The sequence below is a fragment of the Varanus komodoensis genome, unplaced genomic scaffold, assembly GCF_004798865.1.
Source record: "Varanus komodoensis strain SLA01 unplaced genomic scaffold, ASM479886v1 scaffold32, whole genome shotgun sequence".
Classification (NCBI taxonomy): domain Eukaryota; kingdom Metazoa; phylum Chordata; class Lepidosauria; order Squamata; family Varanidae; genus Varanus; species Varanus komodoensis.
The window spans coordinates 12,504,105-12,527,375 of NW_025335798.1; the positions used below are offsets into that span (position 1 = coordinate 12,504,105).

The 23,271-nt window shown below is 41.0% G+C and overlaps 1 protein-coding gene across 2 annotated transcripts in view; it reads right to left on the reverse strand.

Moving 5' to 3' along the window:
• Nucleotides 1-524: 524 nt before the first annotated feature.
• SNX4 (sorting nexin 4) overlaps nt 525-23,271 on the reverse strand; it is a 45,045-nt gene continuing 22,298 nt past the window's right edge. Inside the window, exons 7-15 of one of the 2 annotated variants that reach the window (XR_006415512.1) lie at nt 21,960-22,032; nt 19,443-19,504; nt 16,230-16,295; nt 13,323-13,412; nt 8,395-8,494; nt 6,307-6,452; nt 4,985-5,153; nt 2,613-2,727; nt 525-2,313 (exon numbers count right to left, since the gene is read on the reverse strand). Coding sequence is in view for 1 of the 2 variants with exons in the window: in XM_044438239.1 (XP_044294174.1) it covers nt 2,266-2,313; nt 2,613-2,727; nt 6,307-6,452; nt 8,395-8,494; nt 13,323-13,412; nt 16,230-16,295; nt 19,443-19,504; nt 21,960-22,032 (700 nt within the window). In the remaining variant the exon portion in view is untranslated. The remainder of the gene's footprint in view (nt 2,314-2,612; nt 2,728-4,984; nt 5,154-6,306; nt 6,453-8,394; nt 8,495-13,322; nt 13,413-16,229; nt 16,296-19,442; nt 19,505-21,959; nt 22,033-23,271) is intronic. The other variant, XM_044438239.1, reaches the window with a different exon arrangement.

Here is a 23,271-nt window from a genome sequence, read left to right on the forward strand (position 1 = left end):
CCAAAAGAAGACAAATTCCGGAAGTAGTTAAAAATTGTTTAGCAAGGCAGTTCAGAAAGTTTGCTATGCCCAACATTTCAAGTGTATCTGGTTAAAAGCAGCAGTTATTTTATGACTTTTAACAGGATACACGTTCTCTTTTCAGAGGGAAAAGATCTCATGAACAAGGTACAAAGCAAGTGTTTACTTTGATAATTTCCTGGAGTGCTTTGGTAAATTGAATTTTACCACTCTTTAACCCTTGGCTACATCTAATTGTTTGCAGAAATTGGCGCTATCCTTCTTTGCTAGGATCCTCCTAAAACTCTTTGTTAAAATCAAATGAAGTACTAATTTACTCTGAGTAAAAAAAATGATATCATGAAAAGTTCAACCTAAATCAAATTTTGGTTTTTGTTAAGTACAGATATTTGCATATCACAAATGCAAGCAGTGTATGAAGCCCAAATTCTCTGAAAATGTATTTTTAAAAGTAACAATAAAGTTCAATACACAATACAATCAATTCATAAGGCAATCCAAAATAACTGTGAAAAGCAAAAATAATAAACTGTAGTTTTATTTCACATATTTGGCACAAAGCTTACAAGAACCTTTTGATCCTTTTCAGATTTGAGATAGTTAGCAAGAAAAAAGGAATACTAATATATTATACAGCTTATGAAAGAAGGGGAGTGGGAGAAGGCACTAGGAAGATCAAGTGCATGGAAAATATTGACTCCAAGTGCCCACTGGTATTAATTAAGGCACAACTAACTCTAGGAAGTATACTATAAAAATCTAACTGTAGCTGCTTATTATTTTTGGAATGTACAAGTTTTTATTCTTCAGTTTTAGGACCCAGTTTGTACTGTTCTCTGAAGTGGAATGATCAAGCATAGATATATCTATCCTAAGTGGGCTAGATGTTTCTCTTGAAACAAACTATTCATTAATCTTAAAAAAAAAAATTACATCTGTTTAGAGCTGAAAATGTTTTGCTTTGCATACCTGGCTTTATAATTGCAGCAAGCAAAAAGATCTGATTTGGGGAAATAGAAAGATTAAGAATTTGTTTCTGGTATGCGTAAACTTATACAGTGTTGTTATTTGCAATAATTAAATATGTGCTTCACAAATAAGCACTATTAATATCAAGGAAGGCTTCCTAGACTTACATATGGCTTGGGTCTGCATTAACTTGAGTGACATGTTAAATACCACTAGAAAAGAGGCCAATGAGTCTTGGATCTTTCCTAAAATACAAGATGCTGGTTCCAGCTATAATCAGAGCTAGCAAGGGCTATCTTGCTTTTACACATACTTTACCTGGGGAGAAACAACCTATCCTATGTATTTTCCTTGAAAAAGAATCCTTAAAAAGTAGTGTTTATGAATGAATGCAGAGACATGTATATACAATTCACATTTGGATTAATATGTGCAAAGCAAAACAACCTCAGATTAATGAAGTTTTTCAGGAAGCTACCACTGTTAGTATTCAAAGGGGGAACATCATTATGCTTGGTATAACCATCTTAAAATGAATTGATAATGCAGAACCAAATACTTATGGATAGTGCCAATTAAATTTAAAGTTTGTGTTATGCATTTTTACTGAGGTCAGGAACAGTAATTGTATTATCTGCTTGCTAATTATGCAGTTATCTTCTGACGAGTAGAAACATTTTATTGTGGAATCCTTTCAGTTTTAAATTTCTAGTTCAGAAACATAATGCTGTACTGTACAGAACATCCCAGTTGAATAACATACTAAACATTCAAAAATTTGTTACAAAAAGAAAGCGAATTTTTGGAAAAACATCTTCTCACCAGTGACAAACAATGTATGTGATAATTATGGATACTTAGAAAACACAATTTTGTGCCACTACATATAGAAAACAAAACAAAAAATCCCCATTATTATATCTTATAGCATTACAAATGTGAAACAGAAGGGCACCAAGAAATGATTTAGATAGTGCAAAGATTGGTGGTTCAAGAGCCTAATATGATGAACATTTTAGTTTATGCCATCACTGGAGCCAACTTGGATTCTCCTTATATATAGCCTTACTTCCAGAGAGAACTACAATGTTCAATTTGCTACAGCATGCAAAACAAGCCACAAGGTGGCCATCAAGGAACAGAGACCAATTCTTTGTGCCTACTTTTACAACTACACCAATTCCACAATTTAATAATGTAGCATCTTAGTATCCATATTCATGCATTTGTGCTTCTGCTGTCCAGCTTTTTTCAAGAAGAACCAAGTTCCATCCATCACATCTTGCTGAAACATTCTTTTGCATTTGTCCAAACTTGAATTCCCTTCATTAACAAGAAACAGAAAGGAAGAATTGCTGTATTTAAAGTTCACCTGTATTTCAAGTCTGAAAATACCCATGCCTTTATTTCTATTTTTATCACTGAGAATTTTACTTCTCATGATGGAGTGCAAATTCAGTGGACGCACATAATGTACTCTTTAAGTTTAAACATGAACAGAATGTTCCTTATCTTCACATATAGGAATGGTAATAGCCCTTTGAGAAATGCTTGGAGAAGTATCCCTTCTAAAGATTGAAGCACTTGTAATTTGTACATTCCAGATCATCCAATACACTTACCTTTTTACACATACTGATCTGCATCACGGCATAACTGATCAGGGCCTCTTTCAAATCATGGTTCTTTTGCTCTTTGAACCGTTCAATATCAGCCCAGGCACTTTTTATAAAGTCTCTGAAATAAATTGCACGTACAAATTAGTGGAACCACTGCATACCCTGTAAGTTCATATTCACCCTGTAATTTATTGGATGAACAACTAGCCACAAATGAATGAACAAACAGGATGAGAAGGGGCCATATTCAAGCATGATGGTGTTATTTCAGGATGACTCCTACCCCCTTTGATTACAAACTACAATTCTGTACCTATGAAATGAATACGTCCTAACCATTAACTCCAGCTTTCTATTTTGCTCAATGGGGCCAATATTATTTACATTTCTCAACCAACAGAACATACTGAACTGGCACTTTTGGACTACATAGTTGCATTTAAATCCCAAAGCTAAATTAATGCATTTGTTCTCCTTAAGTTCCTGGGTTTGTTTCACTACTCAAAGTTCAAATGAGGATTTGAGTAACTTGCTGCTTGGAATCTTAATCTTTCAGAGAGGTATTTTATCCCCGTGGATCTTGGAATGTGGAGACATGAGATTTTATTCTCTAAGCAATTTGAAGTATTAAAGTATTGGCAGTTATCTAAAATACAAATACAGAGGAGGAAGGCAGAAAAAAACTTAAAAAGAAAAATAATTATGAGGCATTGAAGAGCTCCTTTTTGTATATTTTACAGTAATTGGTATCTATTAAGGCTGAGAAAAAAATGGCAACAGTGGTTTTCACTTCCATGGATGGGGGTATTCTGTTAAAATACTAACAATCTCTTCATTAGATTGTACTTTTCAGGCTCGTGGGTGTTCTGCAATTCCATGGTACTGCATAATTCAGTTTCCTGAGAATTTCAATTTCCATTTAAAAGAAAAAAAATTAAGCCAGACTTGCCATGAGATTGCAAAGATCTCTTTGAGAGTTTTTTTCTGCTGAAATCTGCAAAGCCAGAGGGATTGCTGAACAAGCCAGGAGCTTCAGTGCCCATTACAGTTCCTTGCCTCTCCTCAGGGCAAATGTGTGGATTATACACATTAATAAAGGTGATTTTTTTTTTTTTTGCTAAGAACTTGCCCGCAGTGCAAAAACATTTAATTATACAGGTCACAAAGAGTTCTATTGTGCCACCTCTATTGACACAACATTTGGTTTCCTTAGCTGAAGAATTTTATTTTTTAACATATGAAATATAGTTAGCCTTCAGGTATATCTATCATCTTGGCTATAATCCATACACAATAAAAAATGTTCTACTCTCACACAGGTCCACTACCTTTGGAAATGAGATCGCTTATATTTTTTAAGATTTTTGTTCCTAAGATAAAAATGCTCATAAAAAAAACCTCCCAAGAATGCTTACCTTAATTAGAAAATATTTACATAAAAATATAAAGATAATTTTAGTTGACTGGATTTTCCCATGTGTGAAACGGCCTATGTTTACATTCAAGTCTGCAATGGAGAAGTCACCTACAGGCAAGATTTCTATCTACCCAGCTAGCTACCTACCTAATTATCTTGTACACAACCACCCAATAGCTGAAGGTCTCTGGATGATGAACAGTAATTCAAAAATACATTAAAATGTAATTTAAAACAAAACAATTAGAATATCATTAAACTGAACTGAAAATTAAACATTTTAATAACTAAAAATGAAAACCAGTCCATATTACTAAACCTGCTAAAAACGGATGGGGATATCTACCTCCTTTCCTTATTTGGAACTAATAAAAGCAAAGAGGGTGGGGTCTTAACCTGATGCTAAAATGATAATTAAGTTGGTACCAGGCAGGCCCTGGTGGGGAGATAATTTCATTTCTGGGGGAAATCACAGAGAAGATGCTCCTCCTTGTTGCCTCTTTCTGGACCACCCTTGGTGATGGCATTCAGTGGAAGGCTTCAGACACTGAGTGGTGGGAAGAGGCATTCCATCAAGTACTGCAGTTCTAATCCATGTAGGGCTTCATAGAGTCAAACTAGCACCTTGAATTGGGCTCAGAAGCATGTAGGCAGCCAATGCAAGTGAACCAAAATCGTAGTTATATGGTTAGACCACCTGGTGCTGGTTATTAGTCTGGCTGCTGCATTTTGCATAAGCTGTAGCTTCTGAACTGTCCTCAAGGGCAGCCCCACATACACTGCATTGCAGTAGTCTATCTTAGAGATTACCAGAGTGCAGATTAGTAAAGCCAGACTATCTCTGTCCAGATAGAGGCATACTTGGGCCACCAAAGCTGATGGAAGGCACTCCATGCCACTGAGGCCACCTAGGCTTCAAGTGCAAAGATAGTTCATGGAAGACACTCAAGCTACAAACCTGATCTTTCAAGGGCAGTGCAACCCCATCTAGAACAGGTTGAGCATCCTCCATCCAATCTAAGGAACTGCCCACAAACAGCATTTCAGTCTTGTCTGGATTGAGCTTTACTTTGTTTCTCTCATCCAGTCCATTGACAGAGGCAGGCACTAGTTTAGTGCATCCAGTGCTGAAGATGAAAAGGAAAAATAGAGCTGCGTGTCATCAGCATACTGATTACAATGCACTCCCAAACTCCAGATGACCCCATTCAGCTGTTTTGTGTAGAGGGTGAATAGCAATCCCTGAGAAGCCCCATACTGGAGAGTTCACAGGGCCATGCAATATCCCAGCACCACCTTCTGAAACAGCCCTCTAAAAGGAGTGGAACCACTGCAATATAGTATCTTCTATCCCCAACTCGGACAGGTCTTCCAGAAGTGTACCATTTGTTGGTACTAAAAGCTCCAGGGATATCCAGGATTATCAACAAGGTCATACGCACTATCTCTCTCCCAGCACAGGCCATTGTATAGGGCCACCAAAGCTGTTTCTGTACCAAAACCTCATCTGAACCCCAACAAAAATAGATCCAGATAATCAGTCTCATCCAACAGTGCCTGGAGCTGATTAGCAATCTCCTGCTCAGTGACCTTTCCAAGGCCTAAAATTATTTGGATCTTCCAGGTCCAGATAGAATTTATTCAGGAGTAGCCTTACCACCACTGATTTACAGCAGCATGGGATCATTCCCTCTTGTAAAAAGGCACTGATCACCTCTCTAGCTTACCTGCCTATTCCCCCTCTGCTAGGTTTTATAAGCCAAGAGGAGCAAGGACCTGGTATGGATGTGGCTGCACAAGGCATGTCTGCGCACCTTATCAACACCCTCAACTTGAACCAAGTGAAAACCATCCAAGAAAATTAGAGTAGGCCATGCTCCAGGGACTTTGCCAGATTCAACTGCTGGCAAAATTGGAGCCTAAGTCCTTGTGGATGCAAGATATTTAATCCTGGAAATGACTAGAAAATATATTACTGTGGCTCTCAAATGTCCTTGGGGCCAGTATGTAGTAGGCCTTGAACCTACTACAAGGGTAGTAAAGAGCTCTGCTGGGCAGCAAATATCTTACTTTAATATAAACAATAAACCATTAAATTTGCAACTGTAACTGTGAAGATGATCAGTTTTGCCTCAGAGCAGTAACTATAAAGTGTTTGTCAGTAACAAAAAAATTCATGAACAGAAATACATAAATACATATAAATGCACACATACAGAGCTTACACAGTTTTTATGACTTCAACAATCTAATTTTTCTTTAAACGTTTTTAAGAGTTACCTGCTCTCTAAATTCTTTGTTTTGAGCTGCTCTTCTCCTTCATGTATCTGTTCTTCTAAAACCTTTATCTTTGCTTCTCTTTGTTCAGGTGTTTCCTGACCAAAAAGCTTGCTGGTCATTCCTTTCAAAGAGAATGTTCTCACTGTCTAAAAAAGATTAATAATAATAAGATTAAGTATTATGCTCTAAAAAAATTGTTTCTTCTCCTCCAAGAAAACAGAGTGCCCAAATACATGGATGGGGAAAGCTGATACAGAACCTCTGTCTGGTCAGATTTTCCCCTCCACCTTTACTCTCAGGAGCACAGGATGGCACACACATTTCACATTTCTCCCCAGTTCCTCACAACAGCCCTGTGAAGTAATTTAGGCTGGGAGTGACTGACTGTCCCCAGGGATTATCATGGCTGAGCAGGTCTGCTTAATTCTAGTCTGACATTATAATCACAAGAGCACACAGGCACGCATGTTATCTAAAGGAGATTAATTTGTTGAGATGAAAACATTTCAGGACAGATTTATAGGGATTTTTTTAGCTAGTTCTATAAAGCACAATTCATATTAAGAGGATGCTACCAGCTTACATGCTCCCATCTCAAGCACTGATGCCCTTCTCTATTTCTGGGCTGCACCAGCCATTGATTGCCCAATTGAGGCATCATGACAAGCTCCAGTTGGAACAACCAGTAATGGAGGTAAGAAGCTGGGAGGAAGAAAAACAAGAGAAGAACAGAAGCCCATAGCACATTCCTAAGCCTCAAGGACAATGCTTAATTATACCATCCCTTTCTGTCCTCTCCAACATCCATCCTTTCCATGGCAGATTTTTAGAAATGCCAATAAATGTCCAAATGTCTTCCTCTCTTTTCTCCTACTGAAGTGAGCAACTTCTTTCTCACTACTACATAAATAGCATGCACGGGGGTAGATGACTAACAAACAGGGCCATCCTAAAGATGGTTGTGTGCAATGTGCTTATTATAACAGCACTACCATGCACAGTATAACTATTACAATTCACTTAATATCCCTGTCATATCAGAAGTTGAGAGCACTCCTGTTTATACATATTTTTATTGTGAATTTCAATATCAAAACTGAAACCCAAAGAAAAAGGAAAAAATAAAATGAAAATAAAATATTGAAATTCTCTTACTTGAGATTTAACTGAATCTATTACACTGAATACATATATCCTACGTATGCTTATATATTTTATCCATAGCAAGATATGCTACTGTAATTGGAGACAGGTATGCACAGACTTCAACAAAGGCAGCCCAAGTATCCATATATTTTAGGCATAAATTATGCCTAAAAACCACCTGCTCAAAACTCAAAAGTTGCATCAAGTCCTCCACCAATTGTATTATGGCACATGGCTGTTTATCCTTCCAGTGTTGCAGTATTACTTTTAGCTGTCAAAAGGGTAGAGAGAATCCATCTATGTTGACCTTGTGCTAAGCTCCAAGAGACAGACAAATAGTTGAGAATAACATGCATACCCATACATATTAAAGAACTTTGTGTCACAAAATGTGTCCAAATTATTAACTCGTTTCAAAGGGAAGCAGCCATTGGACATGCCTAAACATGAGTAACGGAACGACTCCAATGTTTCCATACCAACCAAGTATCTCCCAAGCTACTGAACAAGTAAGGTTATATTATAATCATTTTACAATCTTATGCTTGTTTAGACAAAAAAGGACCTACAATTTCCAGTATGCTCAACCAGCTGTAGGAATGCTGGTTTGTTGTTGTTGTTGTTTTTTTTTTGCCTAAACATGCAAGGAACTGCACCTATCATGTCTAAAAAGGAAAGGTTTGTTCCCTTCCTCTCTACTGCCTCTGTCCAAGCTCAAAAACTGCACTGTGTCCAGTAGCATGCTACACATTCTTGTAGGCAACACATAAACATCTATTGAAAGGACAGCATAAATCACAGGGAAATAAATCACATTAAGATGTACAACCTGCGTAAGACTCTTCATGAGTGTCCTGTCAGCAAGCCATACATTAATGTAATTTAGGTTAAAGCCTGGCTCTCTTGAATGCTAGATTTTGTAAAAAATAAAATTAGGCTTACTCCTGTTGCCAATTCCTCACACTGCTGCTTCTTCGATGTCAGATCTTGAACAGCCATTTCCAACTCATATTGCAGAAGTTCATGTTTCCTGCAAACTGCCCTGAAAATGATCAAAGCTCTCACATGAAACTTTCTCGTTATGTTTTTAAAGTCAGCTTTATTTTAAACACATGTAATCTAAAACAAACTTATCCATCATGAATTTAACAATCCCACTTTTATTAATGAAATTCCAGTAAAATTAACATGATAAGGGAAGCTGCTTGCCTGATGTTGCATTAAGCTTTGTTTCTTGCCTCACCAAGTTCATCAATTTCAGAAGAGATACAGCTTGGGCTTTCATTCATGCAATGTACATTTCAGTTGAGGCCATTTTAATGTGGAAGTTTCCTCAGACAAGACACATACCTTAGGAATAAATGTGTGTCAGTTGCACCAGGATGAAGCAACCAGGATCCTAGTGGGCATGCACTCATAGGATCATGTTTCATCTATCCTGAGGCCCTGCACTTGGTGCTGTTTCGATTCCCAATGCAGTTCTAAGCAATGATCTGTAAAAGTTCTGAATGGCTTCAGTCCACAAAACCAGAAAGACCACCTTCTCCAATATCCACCTGTCTGCCCCTTAAGAACAGAATAAAGCCTGTAATGGCCTGATTTGTATGACATGGCACATGCCATCATGAGCCATTTGTCCCACAACAAGCCATTACACCCATGAGCACTGCTTTGTATATCTGACTCCTGGGCATTGCTGTGTTGTGAGAACTTGGCAAGTGTGTGTTATATGAGGCTTACACATCACCCTCACATAACCCATGCTCATCAGGTTTGCACAGCAGTCAGGTGGGGATTGGATATGCACAATGGTGGCCATTCATGTCTTGCAAGCACCAAAGTCTCACCGTTGATCAAATTACCCACTGTGGGTTGTTTGTCTTGTGAACCTGTTCAATGTGTTCCATATAGAGGGAAGGCTCAGTTAATGATGGCCAGAAATAGAGCCTTCTCAATGGTTCACCACACCCTGAGAAAAGGCAGGTTGCTTACCTGTAACTGTCATTCTTCGAGTGGCCATCTGCGCATTCACACATAGGGGTGCTGCGCCTGCACAGTGCCTGTAGCCAGGAAGATTTAAAAGCTTAACAGTTTTGGTGGGAACTTCGCACCCCTCCCTGCCTACAGTATAAGAAGGCGGTGTGCCCGCCATCTTCTCAGTCTACTGAAGACCAACCATTCGCCCCCAAGCGGAAGCAAAAAGTATTACACATCAAGTGTTTAAAAACTAAAGGTAAATATAAATGTACATGAAGATATATCCTACGGATCCGTAACAAAACGAAACATGGTACCATAGAAACCCAGTCACCGACACTGAGTGGGGCCGGCGGGTGGGTTGTGTGAATGCACAGATGGCCACTTGAAGAACAGTTACAGGTAAGCAACCTGCCTTTCTTCGTTGTGGCCTCTGTGCATCACACATATGGGTGATAAGCAAGCTTACCGGACCCGGTGTTGTCACTGAAGAACAGAAGAAAGGACTGTGTGACCAAAGGAGCAATCCAGTCTGGCACATACATCAAGGCAGTAATGTCTGGCAAATGTGCAAGGGGTAGTCCAAGTGGCCACCTTGCAAATGTTATAAAGCGGAATGCCAGCAGAGGAAGCTGCAACAGCCCTCGTGGAATGGCCTCTGGGCACCACAGGTAAGTCTAGTTTAAAAAGTTGATAGACCAGTTCAATGGTCTGAACAATCCATTTTGAGAGTCTTTGGGACCCGATGGGGGACCCTTTGTCATGTTCAGAATACTTGATGAAAAGACGTCTGGTATTGCGAAAAGGTTTTGTAAGAGACCTGTATAGAGCGAGGCATCGACGAACATCAAGGGAGGGTAGCGAGCGCTCCACAGGCGTAGATGGAGTAGGAAAAAAGGCTGGTAAGACAATGTCCTGATTGACATGGAAGGGTGACACGACCTTTGGAAGCAACACCGGATTAGTACGCAGAACGACCTTCTCCTTGTGAAAATTGAGATAAGGAGGGTCTATACGGAGCGCACAGAGTTCACTGGCCCTTCTAGCTGATGTGATATCAACAAGGAAGGCAGTCTTCCATGACAAGAGACTTAAGTTGGTAGTTGCCAAGGGCTCGAAAGGAGGTTTGGTAAGCGTGTGAAGGACAACAGAGAGGCTCCACATCAGAACGACTGATCTAACCGGTGGCTGGAGATTCTGTAAGCCTCTAAGGAATTGACGAATAAAGACTTTAGAGAATACCAATGAGCCGGCAACCTGGCCATGGTAGTGAGAAATTGCGGTGATGTACACCTTAATGGATGAAGGCTTGAGTCCAGTCTGGTGTAAGGATAATAGAAATTGAAGAACATTTTCAATAGAAGCTGAATGAGCAATAAAGTGGGTGGTTTCAGCAAAAGATGTGAAACAGGGGCCCTCGAGTTGCAATCGACATGATACCTCGCCATAGAGAGCTGTTGAATCGCCACCTGCATCACCTCCTTGGTGAAGATGCGAGCCAGGTCCCTCTGTTACGCCGGGAGCTGTAATATTCTCCAGTTTTTGCATGAGAAAATACTGGTAACGAGCCGGCGTCGCCTCATAATTGGAGATCCAGAGCCCGAGACCTGTGGTGGCGTAAATACGGTGGGCCATCATGTCGATCTTCTGCCCTTCCTTGTCACAAGGAGTGGTGTGTTCTCTCGACTCGTAACCCTGGGACGACTCCACAATGATCGAGTTCGGCCTCAGGTGGTTCAGGAGAAATGGACTGTCCTGTTCTTGAACTTGATACATAGATTTGTATCGCCATGAAGTTGGCTGTGGCTGGTTGGGGAAGTTTCATGGTTCCATTATCGCCTGACAGAGCATCATGATGAGTGGCAGAATGATGGCGGCGGATTGTTCTCTATTCACAATGTTATAGAACTTATTGGTACTGGGATCGAAGTGGTGCTGGGCCTCGATCTCCAGTGACCTAGCCAATCTCCCCATCAGCTTCCCAAACGTTGAATACGACTCCTTGGATGAGCAGGGACCTTGGGTGGTAATCACAGTGTCCGGTGAGGTGGATGCTACATCCGAATCCTCTGACTCGAAATCGTAATGGAACGGGGGACTGGAGGAGTTGGCCAGTGAGGAAAGGTGCCTGGTCTGAGCTGTTGCAGAGGTCTATGGAGCATCCCTCAGCATCAGAGACAGAGTACGCTGGCATACCGATGGATAATATCCATATGGTGCATAGTCGTCCCATGGTTCATGATGGGCAGATCCATGCAGCGCTTGCACCCATTCTCTGGACAGATGGACAGAAGCACACTGCTGGTACCACACCTGATGAGGTGGAGCCCTCGGGGAAGCCTTAGGCAAAGGCTGCGGTGTAGGTGAGTGTGCCATCGGAGGAGCCATCTGAGGAGAGACCCGGATCTCCCTGTTGGAAATCGATCCCAGCATGGCTGCCTCCTGATGTTCTGGCGAGGACAAGACGGAAGGAGTGACCCATCGCGGGGACCCTGGCAGGGTCACCTGCAGTGCCAGTTGGAGAGCCGGTCTGGTTGGTGTTAGTACCAAAGCAGCCGTTGGGACCGACGGAACAGACGATCCCAAATCACGATGATGGGGCTGATCAGCCTTCTTGGTGTTGTGAGCCATCTTGTCTGCCTTGTCCTTCTTAGGCTTCTTATGGCCCGAGGACTTGTCAGTTCCGCTGTGCTTCCTCTTCTCCTTTTGTTTGTGAGGAGACTTAGAGGAGCACTTACCCTCCGGCAGAGTAATGCCATAAGCCAATGGGTGGGGCAGAGGGGCAGCCGAAGAGGAGGACTGCACCGCGGATTGGGCCGCCAGTTGATCAGATGCGACCAAGGCCTGGTCCCAGAGGAGCTTGTGCAGGCGGTTCTCCCAGTTTTTTCACACCTGCTTGGTAAAGGCCTGGCAATGCCCGCACTTATCGGTCCTGTGACCTTCTCCAAGGCAAAGAAGGCACAGGTTGTGCAGATCAGTGGGGGACATCTTAGCCCCGCACTGAGAACACTTGTGGAAAGCCGCACACTGAGCCATCGAGATTGAAAAGGAGAAGATAGCGAAGACAAGAAATGTAAGAAGAGAATAAACTTATTTTTGGGGGGGAAGGGGATGTGAAGAAAACTTCTATCGGGGAGGGATGAATAACTTGGAAATCATAACAAGAAAGCTAAGTGAATAGTGAGCAACAGTTTAAAGGGGATCAAGATACACAATATAGCTACGAACTGAGAGACGAAAAGCTTGAGGCACAGCGAACGGGGATCGCAAGAAGATTGGGAAAATGGCGGGCACTCCACCTTCTTATACTATGGGGGGGAGGTACAGAGTTCCCGCCAAAACCGTTAAGCTTTTAACTCTTCCCAGCTACAGGCACTGCGCAAGTGAAGTCCCCATATGTGTGATGCACAGAGGCCACGACGAAGAACATGGATGGATTTCCGAACATCCTTCATCAGTTGAATACATTTTATAATCAAGCAGGCTTTTTATCTGCTAAATACTTGTTTTCTATGTTTTATTGGCTTTGTATTTATTATTTAATTGATTAATTTAGAACAATATAAAATAATGAGGACAGATGTCAAAATCTCTTCACAATACAGAAGAGGATAATTTGGTCTTTCCAATGTTGGCCCTGTCATGTACTCTCAGACTCTATTACAATCCATGTCACTGTTTCTTTGTGAGCCATCAGGACTTCCACACTGCATACTGATCAGGAGTGAGGCTGTCAGGCAGTAACTTGTCCAAGGATTCCATGGATGAGCAAGGTCTTGCAGTCTCCTGTACGCTGCATGGACAATTATTTTGCAAATTGCCTAAAAATTAGCTCAACTACAAAACATTAAATGCAACCCGAATCACTACAAGAGATGTAACAATGAACTTACCGAAGAGCTTCTGCATAGAAGAGATATTCTTTCAGTTGATCTGCATAATGTTCTTCTTCTTCTAGTATGTCATCAATAGATGCAGCATACCTGGCAAATAAATGAATAAATGGACCTGAGATAACAAACCAAACTTGGAGCAATGCTTTAAGACCTTCATGTCCTAATAGAGGGCTAAGTTTATTTTAAATTCAGAAAAATTAATAAATAACACACTGTGCCCCAACTGTGCCTCCTCAAAATTTCCAAGTCATTGTTACAATAAAATATCAAGTTTTTATTTGTCAAAATTTTCTTCTCAGAAGACAATTTTATTCTGAGAGGAAAAAATCCAGAAAGATTGGTTAACATAGTTTATGGCCACTCACTAACAATGACCAAACAGGAAGCTAAAAACTGAAGTGTGAGTGGGGCAGGGAAAGGAACTGGTAAAGGAACCCAGAGGCATGAGTGATCTTTGTTCATGAAAAGGGCATAGCGGGATTTAGACCTTGTTTGTGGCACGATCCCATTTTGTGCACTGGACTATCCTATCAATGATTTCACTTCTCCAATTTCACCTGAGACTCCAGGTGCTCAGGAACTTAAGAGAACTGTTAGCTGCTCACTTTTAAAAGGCACCAGAGTTTTTACAACGAGTTTTTAAAAAGAAATTGGAATTGAACTAGTATTTGGCAGCACGCTCTATGGATTCATGACAAGGTCACACGCATCCATGCCTGTCTATGTCCCTGTCAAGAAATCATGGGAGAGCCTACAAAACTCCCTCTTATACGGAGCTGGAAGTTTGATAGCTAGCTGTCAAAACTGGCAGATCCCTTTAAAAGTCAGTGGATTGCACTTTTCCATGTTCCTGAGCACCTAGAATCTTGGATACAATTGGAAAAGTGAGACAGCACTTAGGAGACTCTATTCCCTCCTACCCACACCAAAGAGGATCTTGCTGCAAAAGGGGTGTGAATCCTACCCATTTCTTTTCAGAAGCAAAGCTCACTCATACTTTTCTCTTTCCTTGACAGCTCATCTTCTGGCAGATATCAAGAGAAACCAAAGAGATGAAAAAGCCTAGTTGGAGTTTCTTTGGGTTAATGTCCAGGATTAATACATTAAGCCAGCATGCAGATTTCTGCCTTTAAAATGGCATTCAATTTGTGCAAGTCTTTTTAATACTCAAGAAATGTGTGCAAATTAATGATCCCAAAATTTGCGAACAATTCCAAGTTTGTGTGAAGACGAGCCTTTCACAGGGGCCAGTCTGACTTCAGCTGATTACCCTGCTACTACAACCTTCCTCATTAATGTTGTTAGCAATAACCTGCAATCATTATAAACAGGCAATAGATGGAACAAAGAGTCTAAATAACCATGATCCTGTTGGCAGAAATCATGGGACCTGAAAAATAACTGAAAATAATAATTTTAAAATGTGTCTATTTGATATGTGCAAATCACAGAAATCCATAGGGCAGAATAGGACAAAACTGACAATGGCAGGTTCTTTGTGAAGTAGGGAATATGGTGAGCTAATGACCATGTATTGAGAGGATGAAATTGGCAGTGGTATTTACCAACAGAGTATGCTGTGCTCAGGGTTACATAATAGATTTGTGAATGCAATAAAAGAAAAACACAAAACCAGTTACACAAATTAAAAGATGCAGGTCCAATTTGCCTAACTGTTCTAATTTAAGCAAGTCACCATTTTGCAAATAGAACTAGAGACACACAGATCCCAGTTCTCAATGTGCACTACTACTTTACACTCATTTTCAGAGACTAAAAATAAATTTCCAACATGGTCAGTTTCCAATTGTTCAATACAAAATGCTGCAGAAATTCATCAGGTTAAAATAAAGCAGAATTCGCAGTGTCATGCATTCCTAGTCAAGGCTTCCAACTGGGGCATTCACAAAGCTGTGCACCTACACACTTTTGCAAGTGTGGCAAAATGCTCACAGTGTGAGCATGAATAATACAAAAAGGTTTCCTGACCATGACAGCCCCTCCATTATGCTGCTGGGGCATTTGACAGGGACTGTCAAAATAGGGATCATGAAAGCCAACAGTCAAGGTGGCTTTCACAATTTCCAGATAAGCAGTGTATGGGCTGAAATGGCTCATATTCATGGAAGGAGCCATTCAGCCATGCCAGTCACCTTAAAGTGCTGCCTGGGTACTTATGAGGTAGACAGCAACTATTGGCAACAGAGGCTTCCCTTTTCAAATACTGAGACAGTCAAGTGGATATCTGAGTTTCTTTTTCATAACATGAACCTATAACACAGAATCTGGAAACAGACATCTAAGCAAGCACCTTACTCTGCCCACTATCTTACTCTGGCATCTTTCAGTTTCATCTTCCAGTTTTATCAACGTGTATAACAAGTCACCCTAATTTTGCTCTCAATTACCAAAATGCTATTAGGGTGAAAATGGCTCACAGATGCTCACAGACCCTGCCCCCTAGTCAGATATGGAACAGATGGGATTGCTAAAAACAAAATTTATACATTTACCATATATAGTGCAAAGGCTCACTACTGGTTGATAGTGCACAGTGCTTGCTATCAAACAAGTGGAGAATATCAGGCCTGCAGTACATTAGGTTTTGTTCTACCAGTTTCTGGCATAGTAGCTTAAAGGAAACACTGGAAGAATGCCAACCTCTTCTATAGTTTCAAAATGATAATAAAAGTAATTCCCTTTAAGTCACCAGGGACTCTTTGGACTACTTAATGCAATAGATTCTAAAACAGCCCAACTTTTTAAAAAAGCCAGTGAAATATTGCACAGCCTACAGTGCTATTCTTCAATGCACAGCATTTTCTCAAAACTACACTTTCCCAGTCCCTCCTTGTTTAATGTGTCCATCTGGCTTCCATCAGTTCTCAGAAAGGCAATACTTACACATCCATGTGATGACCAGCACTCTGTAGCCCATCCCCCATCTCCTTTTCTATTGCACTCCATTCACTAAAGAAGAAAAGCAAGTTAACTAAGAAACAACATTGTACATACGGGTTGAGGAAATTAATAAGCTGTGTCCTGTAAGTAGTTCCTCCCCAGGTGATAGCTCTATGGGGAAACCTTCATGTTATGCTTGGTTAAACTGCTGCACTACCTCCGAGCAGCACTTTTGAATTAAAACTATGAGCCTATTTTAAAACATGCTGTCCCTAATCTAGTATTTTTATGATTGTTTGTTTGTTGTACAAACTCCAGCAGTTTATGAATCCATTCCACCATTCCCAAAAGGAAACTTTGTGTGAAAATTTAAAATTGGAAAGCAACATCACATCACACAGCCAAATTATGAATGACTTCTCCAGACTTTGGGGAAGAGCTTCTTGACAAGCAAAACCTTCACAATTTAAATTCATGGAGTTTCCAAATACAGTTTCCTCTTAATATAAACTTTGTTAAAAACTGCAAAATATATAGTGTTCTGGGAGATAAGATAGGGAAAGGCTTTGACCCATTCAAAATTAACCCCTTTTGGATTTTAGACTTTCTCATTACTAATAGAAAATAAAACTATAGAAGGCTAAGCCTGGACGTCCTGTCTGGGAATGTTTAGAGGTCAAGAATATCATTCTACTTGCCTTCAATAAGAAATAAGGAGCTATTTATATCTGATGGGAAAACAGTATAAAAGTAAGCAATGCATCAAAGAAATAGCCATGAAGTTATCCACATGCTTTTGGTGCACAAGCATTTACTTCCAGATGACAATAATCAAAGCCAATCAACACAAGAGAGGTATGTAGTCAAGAGGAAGACTGATACATTTTTTGGCCAGGTTGGGAAGGATACACTTCTTTTTGATAAATTGCAAAATATTCCAGGTTCCGGTTGGACTTGATGGTGACATTTTGTGACATTCATGGTACAATTATGGCTAGGGAAACTTAGGTTCAAATATCTACTCAGCCATGAATCCTGCTGGGTAATTACCTCAAATGATGGTTGTAAGGAGTAAATGGACCAAGAAGAATACAGTATATCACAGAAGTGAGTACACCCCTCACATTTTGTAAATATTTTATTACGTCTTTTCATGTGACAACCCTGAAGAAATGACACTTTGCTACAATGTAAAGTAGTGAGTATACAGCTTGTATAACAGTGTAAATTTGCTGTCCCCTCAAAATAACTCAACACACAGCCATCAATGTCTAAACTGCTGGCAACAAAAGTGAGTACACCCCTAAGTGAAACTGTCCAAATTGGGCATTATTAGCCATTTTCCCTCCCCGGTGTCATGTGACTCATTAGTGTTACAAGGTCTCAGGTGTGAATGGGGAGCAGGTGTGTTAAATTTGGTGTTATTGCTCTCACTCTCTCATACTGGTGACTGGAAGTTCAACACGGCACCTCATGGCAAAGAACTCTCCGAGGATCTGAAAAAAAGAATTGTTGCTCTACATAAAGATGGCCTAGACTATAAGATGATTCCCAAGACAGCAAGAAGATTGCTGCAGCATGGTGGTCAAGACCATACAGTGGTTTAACAGCACAGGTTCCACTCGGAACAGGTCTCACCATGGTTGACCAAAGAAGTTGAGTGCACGTGCTCAGCGTCATATCCAGAGGTTGGCTTTGGGAAGACGTATGAGTGCTGCCAGCATTGCTGCAGAGGTTGAAGGGGTGGTGGGTCAACCTGTCAGTGCTCAGACCATACGCTGCACACTGCATCAAATTGGTCTGCAGGGCTGTCGTCCCAGAAGGAAGCCTCTTCTAAAGATGATGCACAAGAAAGCCCGCAAACAGTTTGCTGAAGACAGGCAGACTAAGGACATGGATTACTGGAACTATGTCATGCGGTCTGATGAGACCAAGATAAACTTATTTGGTTCAGATGGTGTCAAGCGTGTGTGGCGACAACCAGATGAGGAGTACAAAGACAAGTGTGTCTTGCCTACAATCAAGCATGGTGGTGGGATTGTCATGGTCTGGGGCTGCATGAGTGCTGCCGGCACTGGGGAGCTACAGTTCATTGAGGGAACCATGAATGCCAACATGTACTGTGACATACTGAAGCAGAGCATGATCCCCTCCCTTCGGAGACTGGGCCACAGGGCAGTAGTCCAACATGTTAATGACCCCAAACACACCTCCAAGACGACCACTGCCTTGCTAAAGAAGCTGAGGGTAAAGGTGATGGACTGGCCAAGCATGTCTCCAGACCTAAACCCTATCAAGCATCTGCAGGGCATCCTGAAATGGAAGGTGGAGGAGTGCAAGGTCTCTAACATCCACCAGCTCCGTGATGTCATCATGGAGGAGTGGAAGCAGACTCCAGTGGCAACCTGTGAAGCTCTGGTGAACTCCATGCCCAAGAGGGTTAAGGCAGTGCTGGAAAATAATGGTGGTCATACAAAATATTGACACTTTGGGCCCAATTTGGACAGTTTCACTTAGGGGTGTACTCACTTTTGTTGCCAGTGGTTTAGACATTGATGGCTGTGTGTTGAGTTAATTTGAGGGGACAGCAAATTTACACTGTTATACAAGCTGTATACTCACTACTTTACATTGTAGCAAAGTGTCATTTCTTCAGGGTTGTCACATGAAAAGATATAATAAAATTTTGTAAATGTGAGGGGTGTACTCACTTCTGTGATATACTGAATACGTCACTCTGAGCTCCTTGGAGCAAGGGTTGGATAAAAGTGCAATTAATAAATAACATGGGAGACTGTTCAGGAATGGGTTTTGCAAGGTTTCAACTAGCTTGTTAGGTGCTTGGCCAAAATCATGAGGACCCCAACTGCCTCTCCATCAGTCCTACAAAGCATTTTCCAAATGGCTGTTTCTCCAGTAGGGAAAGGCCTTTCTCTGCCTGCTTCCCATCCCATCACTGGTCAGTTTTCCCTCATTGGCTCTTTGGCACCTGTACACCACATATAACCTTCCCAGGACTCCCGGTGCCTGCTGCATACTATGCCAGTATTATATCTGCTGCTTTGTAGTGTTTTCAATTTGTCCTATGGTTCAGTTGTTTTTTTATTACTGATTTTACCTACTTTGCACATTCATATGATTAGGAACATAATAAAATATTGAAATATTAATGCCAAATCAACTAGTGATCTTATAAAAATTACTCTGATTGCTTACCTGAAAACTCTTCCATAATTCCCATGGACTTTGTACACACCATATAGTCGATCTGCCACTCTCTAAAGGAAATATAAGATAATTGCAGTTAATTTGGCAGCTTTACATAGCATATGCATATGGCTATATATATCCCAGCAAAAAAACCCACTGCCCTGTTAAAACTCCCTTTTAAAGGGGACCCAGATAGTAAGCCCATCAGAGAAGGGAGCTGAATATATGTTTGCAATTTCCTGCGGTTGGCTCTTCTTTGAACAAGCTAGATCTTTGTGAGCTAAGACCCCTTGTGCCCTTCTTTATCCCAAAAGCTTGCCTTTTGAAAATGAAAGGGAGAAATCGAAGGGAGGAAAAAGCTCATATTGATCCTCATTTGATAAATGTCCAGGGTTGGCATCTGCTGTACAGACAGCTGCACTGGGTAAATAAATAAAATGTTTGATGGGGCACAGTTGTTGTTGTCATCATGTTTCTTGATCACTAAAAGCCCCTGAAAAGGGACTGCCAGTGACTGCCAAAATGGATTCTGCAAAACCAGAATTGGCAATCTCAGGAAGGGGAAAAATCTTCTGCTGAACCACAACTGGCTCACCATCACAGTCAAGAGGGCAGCAGGCCAGTGCCAACCACCTCAAAGTGTTGCTTGGGAACTTGTGGGGCAACTGACACTGACAAGCTCAGCAAAGGCAGCTTTTGCTGGGTGACTCACCAGCTGATTCCCATTATTCTCAATGGAGTAAGGTGCCCAGGTTCAGAAAACTCAACAACTCATTGTGAATTCAACAAATCCTACAACAATCCATGGATTGTCAAGGTCACTTGCCGCCCTCAAACAAGTCATTATATGGAAATCACTCTGCTTTTGTACAATGTTTCCTCCATTTGTTTCCACAGTGGCTTGTTGTGTTGTGGGAATCCAGTATATAAGGTTACTCACATAATATAAGAACTCACCCTGGGATAAGTCATGGTAGATTGGTTGTTTTGCAGCAAACACATGAGGAGCCCAGCATATGACTGGGCTCTATCACTCCTTTCCTTCCCCCTCATTCCTCCAGGTGGAATCCCAGGGAAGGAAGGGAGAATCTTCTTTCTCCTACAGCTATGAGTATGAGCTGATTTCAGCTTCTTGCAACTGTCCCTTTATTTTTTTTTCAATACAGGACATCAAAAGCTTGCTGCAAAACCACTTTTCACTGTACCCTTAAGGGGAAGGAATGTACTGTCCCTTCAAAGTGCCTGGTGGCACCTGGGAGGGGACAGACCATGCCTGCCCATTTTTTAAAATTAATTTGCTTATTTGGTGTTTTTGTAAATTTTTTTCCTAAGCAGTGGTCCAAGAGCTCTTTGCCAGGAGGAGCCTTCTCATTCTGCTTGCTCCTTTGTTCCCCATGGGGAAGCAACTTTGTCCCAACAGTCTGGGGGCTCAGGAAAGAGTAAAGGGGCACTCCACCACCATTTTTCTAACAGGAAGCAGAGCTGAACAGTCAAGCAAAGAAGGAGAAAGCAAGAAAGAAAAGTATCTTGCTGGGGAGAAGATCCCCTATATATCCCCTTCCTAGTGAAAGAGCTCCCATTTCTTTACTTTCAATGGGTGATTTGCCTTCTAGGAGCTGAAAGCAAGGGAAGGCGGGATCTCCAGCCTTGGCTGGAACAATGTGCAGTGGGACATGCATGCTAGGCAGTGGGCACACTTCTCCATGTTGCCCCATCCAAGACTGGAACTTACCCCCATTCTGTTTCAGTGAACAAAAGATGTTTGTGTAACAGCAATTGCTTAAAGCAAAATTAAATTTTGCTGACAGGCATAGAGTAGATTCCTTCAGCTTACAGCAGGGACGTCCATTCCCCCTTGCTTGAGGCATGGCATACTGCCTCGGCAAAGAGGAACAGATTACTACCATCCCTGGCTGCTCTAGAGGAGACCTCTTTGGATGGCCACCTCGTGCTGTTGGCAAGAAACTCTGCTCTGTACCACCATGGATGGGGGGAAAGCTTCTGACAGCCACCCGGCAACTGCTGCTGGGCCAGCTGCTCGGCTACCATGGCAAGGGATTTTTGCAACTCTTATCAAGCAGCTTGTTGACTGGCAGGTCTGATGCACAGTGTGGTCTGGATAACTCACTGTGGGTGATAACAACACTAGAACAGTCCGTGGGTTCTTAGAGTGATTTGAAAAAATAACTCAGCATAGGCAAACTGGGTGGTGCTCAGCGCAACAATCCCAGTATGATTGTCCAAACCAGGTCTGTGACTGTTTATGTAGGTTTAAAAAGCTTGTCAATGACCTCTCCACAAGCACACCATTATACATATGCTCCATGACCTTGCACATTTGGGGGATACAAATACACGTGAATACAAATACATTTACACAAATTCCAAGAGTGCTAATTGATAGATGGCGGAGTGAAAGTCACTTGAAAAATGCCAGCAGAGCAGCTTTCTCTCCATTCCCATGTCCCTATATAGTCAGTCTTTTATTTGGTACTTTAAGAAATGCAAAGCAAAAACACTTACAGCTCTGACTCTCAGAAGGTGTGATATGACAGATTGCAGCTCATCGCTGTAGTGTTTAAGCTCCGTAAATCTCCTGGGAAGGCAAGAACAGATAGTACATCATTACGAATCAGGGAAGCAAGTCTCTACAAACTGCATGGCAGGATCAGAATAAAACAGCTTAAAGACATGAAGCCTGACTTCTTTAAATGCAATTATCTCTAACTTCCTGAAATAGCAGGTATCAGCTACTGTAACCAGTTAACAGAAGCAGAGCAGTTACTTATACAATGAAGGGTTGGTGGTTGAGCGAAGTCCTCGGTTTACTATTAGCTTTCTAGGCTTTCCATTAGTCAATTTGTAAAGTGAGTTGAAAACTGATACTGAAATAAAATTTGGTGCATTTATTCAGGGAACCATTTCACATCTCAAACACAAATCCAAATACCTCCACCTGTTTTCAAGAGAGAAAGGAAAGATGGAAAACAAAATATAATGCAATATCCAATCCAGCCTATCATCAGGGGCTGTACATTTATAACCTAATTCTTTCTTTGAAGTATCAATACCACACCTGTTTTCAAAGGGGAGGGGATAACAAAATCTGGTGCACTGCAAAAAATGCCTTGGAGATTATAATTTCAGAATGAACGCTGGTACACATATTCAAGTTAAAAGTGTATATTTCACGCTTAAACTTGAGCTCAGTGATGTGGGCCAAAGTATTTCCAATGCTTTTTCTATGAAAATTTTCTCAATTCTTAAGCTGTTCATTAACAATGAATGCATGCCAACTGCAAACACTTTATTAGGTATGCTTGGCAGTTTCAAAGTTACAGATGGGTGATTATCAGTTTATGATACAACATTCTCTTGGTTGCTAAAATGTGTTGGGCTGGCTGGAGGGATGCAAGGGATTGTTTCTGCCTAAACACGAATAGGATCCTCCACCCCCTGCATATCAACCATTTTCAGTACATGCTTTTTGCTTAAATATAAATAATGTGAAGGAAGCACATGCTATTATTTTCACATTTTTGCAAGCAATAAACCACTGTACATGATTTACAGCTTAGGTAACATTAGATGTTCTTTTTCATGAAAAATTTCAGACCAAATACTTGTTGAATATTGGGACAGAGCATTAATGTGGGGCACTGCTTTAAACTGTTTGCTTTTTATTAAATACATACACATTTAGGGTTTTAATTTTATTAAAATTTTTAATTTTATTAAAACCTTAAATAAGGATTCTAAAATAGCTTACTCACTAAGACAGGAGTGGACAACACACTGCCCGCATGGGCCCTAGCCATTTTTGTGCCCCTCTCTC